At 47.1% G+C, this 12,464-nt stretch overlaps 1 protein-coding gene across 1 annotated transcript in view; it reads left to right on the top strand.

Annotated features, from left to right (window-relative positions):
* Positions 1-12,464, top strand: part of ADAMTS17 (ADAM metallopeptidase with thrombospondin type 1 motif, 17) — a 409,319-nt gene that overhangs the window by 86,771 nt on the left and 310,084 nt on the right. Inside the window, exons 5-6 of the mRNA XM_010845854.1 lie at positions 4,372-4,455; positions 5,157-5,314. Coding sequence (XP_010844156.1) covers positions 4,372-4,455; positions 5,157-5,314 — 242 coding nt within the window. The remainder of the gene's footprint in view (positions 1-4,371; positions 4,456-5,156; positions 5,315-12,464) is intronic.

Consider the following 12,464-nt stretch of genomic DNA (forward strand, 5'->3'; position numbering starts at 1 on the left):
CCCCCTCCAGGGTGGGGCCTGGGTGGGTGCAGCCGGCGATGTAAGCGTGTCACCTCTGGTTCCGCTGTGTCCCTAGGGAGGCCCTGAGTCATGCTGGTAGGTGGTGCTCTTGTGAGCACCCTCCCCGCCCACCCCACAGGCCTGGAGTTGCGAACAGCACCCCTACCCAGCCTTTGGACCAGTTCCTTCCACGTGCTCCGTCACCTGTCCCTGTCTGCCCCTCCCTGACGGTGTCCCCAGGTCGCTGCACTGCTGGCTGCAGGGCCCCGGCTAGGCGCCCGGGTACCGATGCGGTGGACACAGCCGGGGCTCTGAGCGTGCCAGGACGCAGCCAGCCAGAGCGGGACAGACTCCAGACATCGCTGCGCTGCTTCCTCTCCAGCCAGGTGTCTCCCTAAAGACCATGAGGCCGCCACCTCCACGGCTCTCCCAAGCGTGCATTTCCACACAGGCGAGGAAGACAGGCAGCCTTTGCTACACATCTCTGAGGCCTGGTGCTTTGTGTTCTGGGGTGCTGTCAGGTTTTCAGCTGGCCAGCCTGGCTTGGCCCCGGCCCCGGCGGGAGAACGCGTGTCTGCCCGGCTTTGCGGGAGCGTGCTCTACCCCCGGGACAAGACGCTTCAGCCGCGATCAGGTTTCCATACCCGCTCTCCTGAACGTGAGCCTCCCGGTTACACATCAAAGCCGGTAGCTTCCTGCAGGCTTCCTAGAGAACATCTTGAGAGCATGAGGCTTATTAAGTTAGCTAATGAAAAAGTTTTAATTTGGTAAATGCACATAGCAGAATTGACCATTTTAGTCATTAAGTGTGCAATTCCGGATGGTTACATGTATTCACATTGTTGAAAAACCAAACCTGAGAACTTTGTTATCTGGCAAGACTGAAACTCAGTGCTCATTAAGCAGGTCCCCATCTTGCCCTCCATCCCAGCTCCTGGAGCATGAAGCTTTTCTCCTGCTCCAGCTCATGTATTTTTTTGTGTATTTGTTCCAAGGATAGCACCTGAGCCTTATACAGAATGTGCCGAAGTGTCCTCAGGTGGAGAGGAAGAACCCAGCAATTCTGAGGAGGGAGTTTGTCCCCATGGTTCTGTCCTTGCTGAAACCTGCATCATTCCGTTCAGGCTCCATTCTTCATGCTGCTTTCAGGGGGTGTGTCAGAACACCCTGAGAACCGGTTTCCTGTGTTGTTCCTTTAAACCTGCAGTATTCTTTAATGTCTTTGGCTGGTGTTACTGTTAAAGGCAATGTTTCGATTGCGCTTTGAAACCCTCTGTGACTTGAATTTTCTCCCTCATAATTTAAAGTTTTTATTCTTCCCAGTTTTCATGTTTTGAATTGAGGTTTTCTAGTTTGGGCCCAATCCTAAGGCTGAATATTTCTGGAAAAATTTGATTTATAGCCATTGGGTGGTTCTCAGAATATCAAAACAAGGAAAAAGTTATGTGCTTTTCCTTTCTTCACCCAGGTTTGGGGATAGGTAGCTAAGGCATGACTTCAGAATTGGCCTACAGATGATCCAGAATTTAAAAAATGACTGCAATTTTGTTCTTAAGGAAAGAAAAAGTTTTGGAAGGAGGGAGTGAGAACAGAAGAACTGAATATGTTGTCTTTTTCCTTGTGGGAAAGAATATTAAATTACACAAAGATTGTTTTGCTTTAATAATAGCTTTCAAAGAGAAAAGTCCAAGCACTGACACAGCTAATTCCTTTGTCGCACAGATGCTCAAACACTGCATGCCTGGTTTCTGCTGCTTCCATGCCCAGTGGTGTGCCCAGCTTCACAGGGCCTGGATTAACTGTGGCCGTGCTGTCGGCTGTAGCCATTGCTTTATGTTGCTGCTGATGTACTGGAGAGAAAGTTTGAATGCCCCTGCTGAAAAATTCTCCCTCTAGATTACGTCTATCAGAAAAAAAGTAACATATCCAAAATCAAGTGAAGTAACTTAGAAACAGATACAGTATGATCTCATTTATAAGTGAAATCTAAAAAAAAAACTGAATTTATAGATACAGAGAACAGATTGGTGGTTCCCAGAGGCTGAGAGTAGGGATATGGGTGGAGGTGGTCAAAGGTGCAAGCTTTTAGTTGTAAGATAAATAAGTCCTGGGGATGTAATGTACAACATGGTGACTATAGTTAACAGGACTATAGTATCATATATTTGACAGCTGCGAAGAGTGAAAGTCTCTCAGTTGTGTCTGACTCTTTGTGACCCTACGGACTGTAGCCTGCCAGGCTCCTCTGTCCATGGAATTCTCCAGGCAAGAATACTTACGTTGGTTGCCATTCCCTTCTGCAGGGGATCTTTCTGTACCAGGGATCAAACCTGGGTCTCCCACATTGCAGACAGATTCATTACCATCTGAGCCGCCAGGGAAGTCCAGAGAGTTGCTAAGAGAGTAGGTCTTAAAAGTTCTTTCACAAGAAAAACAGTTGTAACTGTGTGGGTTGAGGCATGTTAACTAAACTTACTGTGGTAATCATTTTGAGATATGTATATATTTACTATATTATATATACTGTGGTATATAGGATATATAATCATAATGTTATATTGTTATTCAGTTGCTCAGTCACATCTGACTCTTTGTGACCCCATGGACTGCAGCACGTCAGGCTTCCCTGTCCTTCACCGTCTCCCAGAGTTTGCACAAATTCATGTCCATTGAGTCGGTGACGCCATCCAACCATCTCATCCTCGTGTTCCCTTCTCCTCCTGCCTTCAATCTTTCCCAGCATCAACATCATGTTGTATACCTGAACCTAAGGCAATTATATATTAATAACATTGGGAAAAGGACATAATGAAACCAAAGTATTTTCCTAATTTAAAAGGAAAAGGGAATATTTAAAAGGTTCTTAGCTTTTCCTTCTTATCTTATACTGCTACCTTTATCACCTACTCCACTCTGCCTCCCTGCATCCCACTCTCTCCTGAGAAGGAACTCAGGAAGATGTCATGATCTGGGGGTCCTCAAATCCGATGTTTTTTTTTTTTTTTTCCTGTCTACATCAACTTTCATTCTTCTGTCTTACTTGACTTTTCCTATCCTTCTTCCCCTTGAATTCTGTGATTTCTTGATGTTGAGACCCCTGTAACTAAGTTCTACCAACAAGAGGTGCAGAATTAAGGGGGTATATGCTTTTCTGTTATGGGCTTCCCTGGTGGCTCAGATGGTAAAGTGTCTGCCTGCAATGCGAGAGACCTGGGTTCGATTCCGGGGTCGGGAAGATCCCCTGAAGAAGGAAATGGCAATCCACTCCAGCACTCTTGCCTGGAAAATCCCATGGACGGAGGAACCTGATAGGCTACAGTCCATGGGGTCGCAAAGAGTCGGACACGACTGAGCGACAAGTTTTGTTTTTGTTTATGCTTTTCTGTTACTGTATCTCATGACGAACTTTGGTTAGAATGAGGACTTAAGGTAAAATAGGAATGTGGCCTTTATGGCTGGACAAGGCTAGATTTGGATTGTGGTCATAGCTGACTGACTGTGAGTCCGGAGCGAGTGGCTTGATTTCATTCAGTTGAGGTTGGTGCAGACACCACCTGTGATGGGTTGTGAGGAGGGTTAGGGATGATGCAGATTGGCACGTGGCAGAGGGCCACAGGCACGGACTTTGCCCCTACCGTCATGAAGATCCTCTTCACCCTCCTGCAGGAAACCCCAGAATCAGCTGAAACCATTTCTTTTTTTTTTTCAAATTCACCCATCCTATGTATTTTTTTTTCAACCAGCCTATTTCCAATTGGTCTTTGCATGTAAGCTTGTATGCCCTAACATGTATGTGATTCCAGAGTTTCCTGTTATGCAAGTTTCTTTTGAGGAATTTATATTTATGGGAATTTTTTTTGTCTCAGAAGGCCTTTTAAATAAAATCTGGGTTATAAATCTTACGTGTATGTATTTTTTGTTCCAGTAAATATCTATGAACATTGAAATTTGAATTTCATATATATATATATATATGATTGCAAATCATATATTTAGATTTTTTTGTACTAGAAGAACACAGTTTTTAAAAAATATTTTTAAGTAATTAACATTTAATGAATATAATTTATATTTCATTAATTTATAAATGAATATGTTTATATTTCATTCATTTATATTTTATGTTTTAGATTTATTAAAAAATTGACAGTACATTGAATTCCCATTCACAATTTCCCGTTTTTGACATCTTACATTAATATGATATGTTTATTATAACTAATGGGGTAGTGTTGTTGATTATTATTGACTGACGTCCATAGTTTGTTCAGATATCCTTAGTTTTTACCTAATATCTTTGTTTGTTTTAGGATACTGCTATTTTTTTTTTTTTTGGTATCTCTCTACATTTCTTTTTTTCTCTCTTGACAGGTATACAATATGTTTCAGCACCAGAGCCTTGGAATTAAAGTCAACATTCAGGTTACCAAGCTTGTCCTGCTACGACAACGCCCTGTAAGTGTCCGTCAGCACAGTTACAGGAGACGAATCTGGTCCTTAGGCTTCTTAGTGGCTGCTGAATGCTGAGGAGGGCCTGTGTGTTTTGTCTTGCCCTCTGTCCCTGGCTGTCAGGTGGCAGCAGTGTGCCCCAGGCCAGCGACCAGGGATGCCTGGTGGGAGGCAGACGGGCACTGCTGCTGGCGTGCACGTAACCGCAGCCTCTCGGGGAGCCCTGAGCAGTGGACCTTTGTCCCCCCCCTTCATTCCCCCGTGTCTCCTGGGTGCAGAGTTGATGTTTGCGATCATGGCTAGCCTTTTGGAGCTATACCCAAAGCTATACCCAAGCTTCAGGCTGAATTTGGTGCACTGTAGCACTGTAGCACTGTAGCACTCTAGCATCGTTTTCTGGTCTTTCCTTATGAAAGTGTTACCTAAAGAGTTAAGCAGTGCACATGAGAACATTGGGTATGCTCTTCAGTTTGCTAAAAAGAAGAAAGCTTATCTTTAATAAGATAGTCTTCATCCTAACTTCTAGGTAAGGCCCTGGTAGCCTCTCTCTGGGTCTCTACATCTGCCTACCAGCGCTGTGGGCAGGTGACATTGAATAATGCCCCTGCGAGCCCCTGTCTCTTCCTTAATACCCGCACTGTGGTCTGAGCATAAACTCTGGCTTCCCTGGGAAGTTGCTTCTGTAACCGCCCCCTGATTTCTTTTAGGCCAAGTTGTCCATTGGGCATCATGGTGAGCGGTCCCTGGAGAGCTTCTGTCACTGGCAGAATGAAGAGTACGGAGGTGCACGGTACCTCGGCAACAACCAGGTTCCAGGAGGCAAGGACGACACGCCCCCCGTGGATGCTGCTGTTTTCGTGACCAGGTAAAGCTGGACTCGGCCTGGGGCTGCAGACTTGAGAGGGAAGGCATTTCCCATTGGAGAGAAATTCAGGCTTGGAAATCAGACCTTTGGGCACTTGTCTGAACCTTGAATTCCTCATCTGTAAGATGGGGATAAATGATAGCTCTGCCTCTGAGATGTGAGGATTAAATGACCATGGGAAGCACTTTCATAGTGCCCCAAAGTAAGGACAAAAGTATTAGCTATTATTATTGTTATTGCTGTTATGAATATAAAACTACTGAATTCTAGTTACCCAAGACTCTTAAAACTCAAGAAAATTTGTCTACTACCTCTTCCCAACACCAAATATAAAGCTCACTGGAAAGAGCTCACCTGTGTATGAGGCTGCTTCCTAACTGGAGGGAGTGGATGCCCCCAGTTTTCCTGTTCAGGGAAGTCCATGCTCCCAGTGGCTCAGCAGTTAAGAATCGACCTGCAGTGTAGGAGATGTAGGAGACGTGGATTCGATCCTTGGGTCAGGAAGATTGTCTGGAGGAGGGCATGGCAACCCACTCCAGTAATTCTTGCCTGGAGAATCCCATGGACAGAGGAGTCTGGCGGGCTGCAGTCCACAGGGTCATAAAGAGTAGGACACGACTAAAGCAACTGAGCCCAGCGCAAGGCAGCTTCAAGAAGTCCACGTAGGTGAATGTGTGTGCTGTGCACAGCCCCATCTATGGGCACTGTCAGGACACAGCAGCAGGCACAGAGGCCCATGGGATTCACAGAGAGGCTCCATTTGAAGCCAGGAGCTGAGCTTCACGTCTGCAGAGCTGGATGTACTCTTCCTGGTTGAGAGGGAAGCCAGGGACCCTGCTGGACAGTAGTAATCAATGGCATCTCTCTGTGTAGACGGCAGCAACATTATTTTAGTTTTCTAGGGTGACAGTAACCAACTACCACAAAATGTGTGGCTTCAAAAAACCAGAAATGTATTTTCTCACAGTTCTGGAGGCCAGGAGTCTGAAGTCAAGGTGTGGGCAGGGCCTTGCTCTCTCTGAAGCCAGGAGGCAGGATCCCTCCTCCTCCCTAACTTGCGGAGGCGGCTGCAGTCCTGGGCATCCCCAGTCTTGTGGGTGCATCTCTCCAGTCTCTCCCCCATCGTCCCGTGGTGTTCTCCCTGTGTCCACGTTTCCCTCTTCTCTAAGGACACCAGTCACTGGACTGGGGCCCAACCTAATGCAGTGTGGCCTCATCTTAACTTGATTACAGCTGCAGTGACTCTCTTTCCGAATAAGATCACATTTCCTGGGACCGGGGGTTAGGAATTAAACATGTCTTTTTGGGGACACAATTCAACTCACTGTAGGTATAGATGTGGCTATTTAATTTTTTCCTGTCTCAAATCTCTCTTAGAAAAACTGATTTTCCTTGATTGTTTTACCTCAGTAATATAAATAAAATGTATTATGAGTTCACACCAAAATCCCCTTTTAGAAAATATGTGGAAATGATTCATGATAATTTAACCCATTAGATTAAAATACAATGTTTTACTTTTTGAATGAATGTATCAACCTTGGTTTTAAGATTTTGTTTTTTAAGAAACTACTTTCAAAATTATATGCTTTTTTTTTTTTTGTGAGTTCAGAGAAAGGGAACAGTTTACCGTATCTTTAGCATGAAGACAGCCTACTCCTCTAAGAGGAGTTAAATCTGGTTTAAGACGTTGGATTTGAGCCCAGAAAGGCTCTCGGTTTGCATCTCTTGGGCCATGTACAAGCCCCTGGCTTGATGACGTCCTGAAGGTAGCCAGATGTGTTATGTGATCTCAGCCTCAGGCACCAGGTACCAGGTATGATAGCTCAGTAGCCTTCTCCTCAAAAAACCTAGAACATGCACATTGCCACCACCAGACACCGAAGAGATACCTAATCACACTTGTAGATGATTCATCGGTTGTGAACCCTAAAGGGTTAAAATGTGATCTGCAGCACACTGATCCCTTATGAGAACACTTGCTGCTTCTACAGGATGTGATTAAATGTATAATGGGACATTTGGGAAGTCTATTCAGTAATTCCAATTGCCTTCATGTGGCTGGTGGTCTACTAGGCACCAAAGATAAGGGGTGAGCCTGACCTTGTACTTGCTTTAAGCTGCGTTTGCCCACCCCTGTCAGTGATGGGAACCCCCGGATGCCATCTCTTCAGCAGCTCTGGCCCCCACACTCACTAATCAGAGGCTTCCATGCTCTTTCAAATGGTTTTTGGAGCCTCTGGGGCACTCAGTAAAGCACTGAAGATTGTACTGAGCATATGGCTGCAGGCTTTGAGAGTGGGTTTGATTTGGGGAGCAGGCATGGTTCCTTGGGAACCTTGTCTATATGTGACTATAAATTAATGTGATTGATTTTCCAAATGATAATTCAATGAGTAGTACAAACTTTTCCTAGAAAGGAGCTCTATGTAATATCGCCTTTAGAATATGCAGCTAAACTTCCAGGTTTATTACTTTGAAAGTGGTTTCTATAAATACTATATGAAATGTATAAATTCTGGTGTTTTGTTGAGAATAACCCAGGGGGATTTCCTCTATATTGGTTATTCACCTTCCTGCTGTTTCCTCTCTTGTCTGGGGGAGAAAATACTTGCAAGCGGTTTAGGTTTGGGAACAAATAGCCTTTTTATCAGAGGCAATGGATGTTACCAAAGTTAGTGTTGACAAAGCTACTGGATTAGCCTTTTTACAAAACACCACGAGAGAGACTGCATGCACCCTCAGCCTTAGAATGCTTCCCATTCAGCTTTCTCCTTTCTCTTTTTCCTGTGTCCCAACAGCTTATTTACCATACCGGAAATATTTTGCATAAAAATGTTCTTCTTTACACCTCATACACATTAGGATGCCTATTATTAAAACAAAACACCAGACCACAGAACAAGTGTTGGCGAGGATGTAGAAACATTGGAACCCTTGTGTCCTGTTGGTGGGAATGTAAAATGGTGCAGCCATTGTGAAAAACGGTATGGCAGTTCCTCAAAAAATTAAAACTAGAGCTACCATATGGTCCAACAAGTCCACTTCTAAAAGCGTTGGAAGCATTGAAAGCAGAGTTTTAAAGAAGTATTCAAACACCTCTATTCATAGCAACATTACTAATGGTAAGTAATGTGGGAGCAGCCCAAGTGTCCATCAATGGAGAAATGGATAAACAAAACGTGGGGTCTGGTGTTTGTTGCTGTTTGTATTCCAACAAATGGAATAGTATTCCGCCTTAAGAAGGAAGGAAATTCTAACACTGGTTACCATGAACCTGGAGGATATTTTGCTGAGTGAAATAAGCCAGTCATAAGAGGACAAATCCTTTGTGATCCCACTCGTATGACACACCTAGAAAAGTTAAATTCATTTAGACAGAAATGGTTAGTGGCCAGGAGCTGCGGGGAGAATGGAATAGGGAGGTGTTTAATGCATATAGAATTTCACTCTTCCAAGAGTTCTGGAGATGTTGCAGGACAATGTGAATATACCTGCAGTTCAGACACTGCAGAACTGTATACTTAAAAATGGGTAAGATGGTAAGTTTTACTGTTGTAGAACTTATTTTACGACAGTAAAAATCTTTTAAAATGTTCTTTTCTAACTAAGCACATTGGAGGGGGTGGTCCTGATTGTAGACGGGTTGTGGGTGCCGGTGAGGAGGATGTCTGGTGGCCTGGGAAGGCAAGGTGTCTTCAGCGGCAGGCAGAGACGCAGAGGCCTTGGCCCTGCCGGCGTTGCCTCTCTCCTTTTCGAGCAATCTTGGTCCCTCTCGCTTCCGTGGGGCCACTGGACTAAACCAATGGTGCTGTCCGTCTCCTGGGTCCTCAGAGACGTTACACTGAAGCCCTCCTACAAGGACAGGGCGGCGGCCACGGAGCCAGGGCTGGAAGCCCATGGGACTGAGACGCACCATTTAGAAATCAGAGGCTGTGAGCTGTGGTTCCCTGGGCTGGAATACTGATGGGCTGACATCTTCACAGGGAAGTCGGGTGCGAGGCAGCTGCCGCTGTGGACCAGCGGCCCTTCCCCCTGGAGTAATCTGCACTGAGGGTCTAACTGGAGGCCGTGCGTATTCAGGGGCCGTATTCAGGGGCCAGCATCCTCCAGTCCTGGGGCTGGCTGGTGTGGTTTCTTTGCCTTTTGTTTTCCATCTGGGCTGTGGCTGAGCCCGACAGCGTATCCTCCTGGGCGCCCACCAGCTGTACAGACGGCCAGCCGCTGAGAAGGGAGCATGACATGTCAAGCAGAAGCTGCTGAGACAGGAGTGGTGGGCACTGTATCTCCAGCAGCTGCAGCCCTGTGGGGCCAGCAGGGACCTCTCAGTAGATTGAGCCTGGGGACCAGGCGGAACATGCACAGACTGGGCCTCAGGGAGCTTCACACCTGTCGTGGCCTCACCTTTGGCTCCACATCTCCTCCAGAAAGCCAGGAGTTTTACCCCCGAGACCCAGGTCTATGCTCCTGGAAAATAGCTGTAGGGACACGCATGGCCAGTTGAGAGTGTGACCAATGGGACGTGTCCAGCTGTCCCTCCACTTTTTCTTCCCATGTGACTCCACCCAGTCCCTACCCAGCCCCAGGGATGGTCTTCTCTCAGCCTTTGGTCTTGCTTATGGGACAGATTGGTGGGTACCTGTGGCGTTACATTTTTAAACACTGGGGAGAGATGAGGCCACCAGCGAGCTGATAAGGCACGTTGAAAGTGGCCTGGAAATGTATGCCAGTCATTTAGTAAAGGAGTCAGTATTTATTAAACCCCAACTGTATGCCAGGCAATAGGTGATATACAGAATTAGCTATGTAACTTGTGCCTAGTGTAGAATGAAAGCATGGGATCCCATGTTAAAAAATTGTTAAGAATTTCAAGACATTGAGCAGAGCGTTAAAGCAGGTTGGGGAATGGGAGGCTTCTGGGTGAGGGGCCTGTGTGATGGTACAGCTCACACATCCGTGGAGTCCGCTCTGGCCTGTAGATCCATGTAGGCTTTTCTTGAGGTAGAAACAGTGGAATGTGAATGTGAGCAGACGTAAAGGCTGGAGAGCTGCACTGCGACCCTCCCTTTTTTATTTTTTCTTTTCCATTTCTCTGTTGACTCCTGCAGCCCGTATTTGTGGGTCTGGTATGTAGGAGCCAGAGAACCTAGAGATGAAGCTGCCCCTGCAGGCGGATGGCTTTACTTTCCTTTTCTGAGAAAGGACCTTGAACAGGAAGGGGAGAAAAGATTTAGGTTTTGGTGACCCTTTCAAAGCAGGCCTCTAATTGAACTTGGCCCCCTGTGAACCCACCTCCTCGGGAGAAGCAGCGGGGGATGCTGCAGGGTCCATCGCTTGGGACCACCCGTTTCCCTACAGGGAAGCCGGGATGAGAGGGCACACCGTGCCCTTTAAGCGTCTTCACCCAAGCTGGCCGGAGAGCCAGACAGGAGGAGGTGCGGCCGGTTCCCTCAGCAGCCCCGTCAGCCTGTTTAGTTCTCTCCTATGAGACTAATGCCCACACAGCCTTTCTCCCCTTGCCCAAGTGAGGCAATGCGATGACACTTTCAGTTGCTTGCTCTGGGAAACCCTGGAGCGAGGTCTCAGGCCAGTCTGGTGTGTGTGTGTGTGTGTGTGTGTGTGACATGCTCAGAACATTCCAGTGGGGAGTGTCAGGTCAAGAAAATTGAGTTGGGGTTAGTTAAATACAAGGCCAGTGAATATATTTATGTCCCTAATTTTATTGGGTTGCCTCTCTGCCTCTGCATCTTCCTTGCCACCCTCTATTGCCTGTAATTAGTCTTCTGAAAGTCATCTTTGACAGAAAAAATCAAGGCACGAGTCTTTGTTTTCCTATGGTTATTCCATCTCCATTTCCATGGAGGCTCCCTTGGTTTTGGAGGGGGTTGTAAAAAGCATGGGGGTCTTCAAGGCTTCCTTTTATCCTTTGTTAAAAACTGTTTTAAAATTGATTACCAAAATACATGTTTATTGTGAAAGATTGGAAGTACAGTCAGCAGCACTCAGGTGGGTTGCCGAAGGCACTGCCCAGTTCCCTCCCGCTGTCTTTGCCCAGCTTCAGGGCCGCCCCTCCAAGCTGCCACACCCCACCGGCTGCCGCCTCCTCTGGGGTCGCCGGGTGGCTGGGGTGCCTGGCAGGCCTGAGGCAGTGGCCTCGACCAGGGTATTCTGTACCTCAGAACCCCACGTGGAATCTTCATGCCTACAGATCTGGACTCTGCGGTCTAGTGGGTAGGTAGAATAGCCAGCCTGAAGCAGAGTTGGTGCTGGGAACACGCAGGTTTTGCTCCGTCCGTGTGGGCAGCCACGTATTGCTGAGAGGTGTTAGGCATGGGTTACATTGTTCCATTCTATGCTCAGTCATTCAGTTGTGTCTGACTGTGACCCCATGGACTATAGCCCTCCAGACTCCTCTGTCCATGGGATTCTCCTGGCAAGAATACCGGAGCTGGTTGCCATTTCTTCCTCCAGGGGATCTTCCCAATGCAGGGACTGAAGCTGTGTCTCTTGAATCTCCTGCATTGACAGGTGGCTTCTTCACCACTGCAGCACCTGGGAAGCCCAGGTTACATCATGGAGACAAATAGAACAGAACGTGCTGTGGGTTGGAGGGAGAGAAAAGGAAAGCTGATGGCATTACACTGCCTTCTTGCCATTGTCCCCAGTGTGAGTGGGAGATCCCTTCCACGAGAATAGATTTTTTTGATAGATGGTGGGAGAGGAACTGGGGACATTGGATGCGGAAGTGGGGTGGGCTGTCCGAAAGGGAAGGCGGCACACGGCCCGCGCAGGACTGCCGCTTGCGTTCTCAGCATTGCTTAGTGCCCACGTCGTCAGGCTGGCCCTGTTTGTCTTCCCAGAGAATTTTTTTTAAAGTCGAATGAGAAGAGGTGCCTTACAATGCGTTTCAGCCTGAAGCTTCACTGGAGTGGATGAAGGGGTGATTTCTCCCAGCTCCCACAGGTCCCTGTGGGTGGATGAGCGTGGGGCCAGGCACTTCTGTTCTCGCCAAGTCTTGGGCAAGATACTGCCTCAGACAGTGCTCTGGTTAGCTTCCACCTGTGGGCATTTATGGGCAGAAAGAAGGGTCCAGACGGAGCCCCTGGTGCCTGCAGAACCAGGGCTACACCAGATTTCGAGCATCTTTGCT

Source organism: Bison bison, unplaced genomic scaffold (genome assembly GCF_000754665.1).
Source record: "Bison bison bison isolate TAMUID 2011002044 unplaced genomic scaffold, Bison_UMD1.0 scf7180017864224, whole genome shotgun sequence".
Taxonomy (NCBI): domain Eukaryota; kingdom Metazoa; phylum Chordata; class Mammalia; order Artiodactyla; family Bovidae; genus Bison; species Bison bison.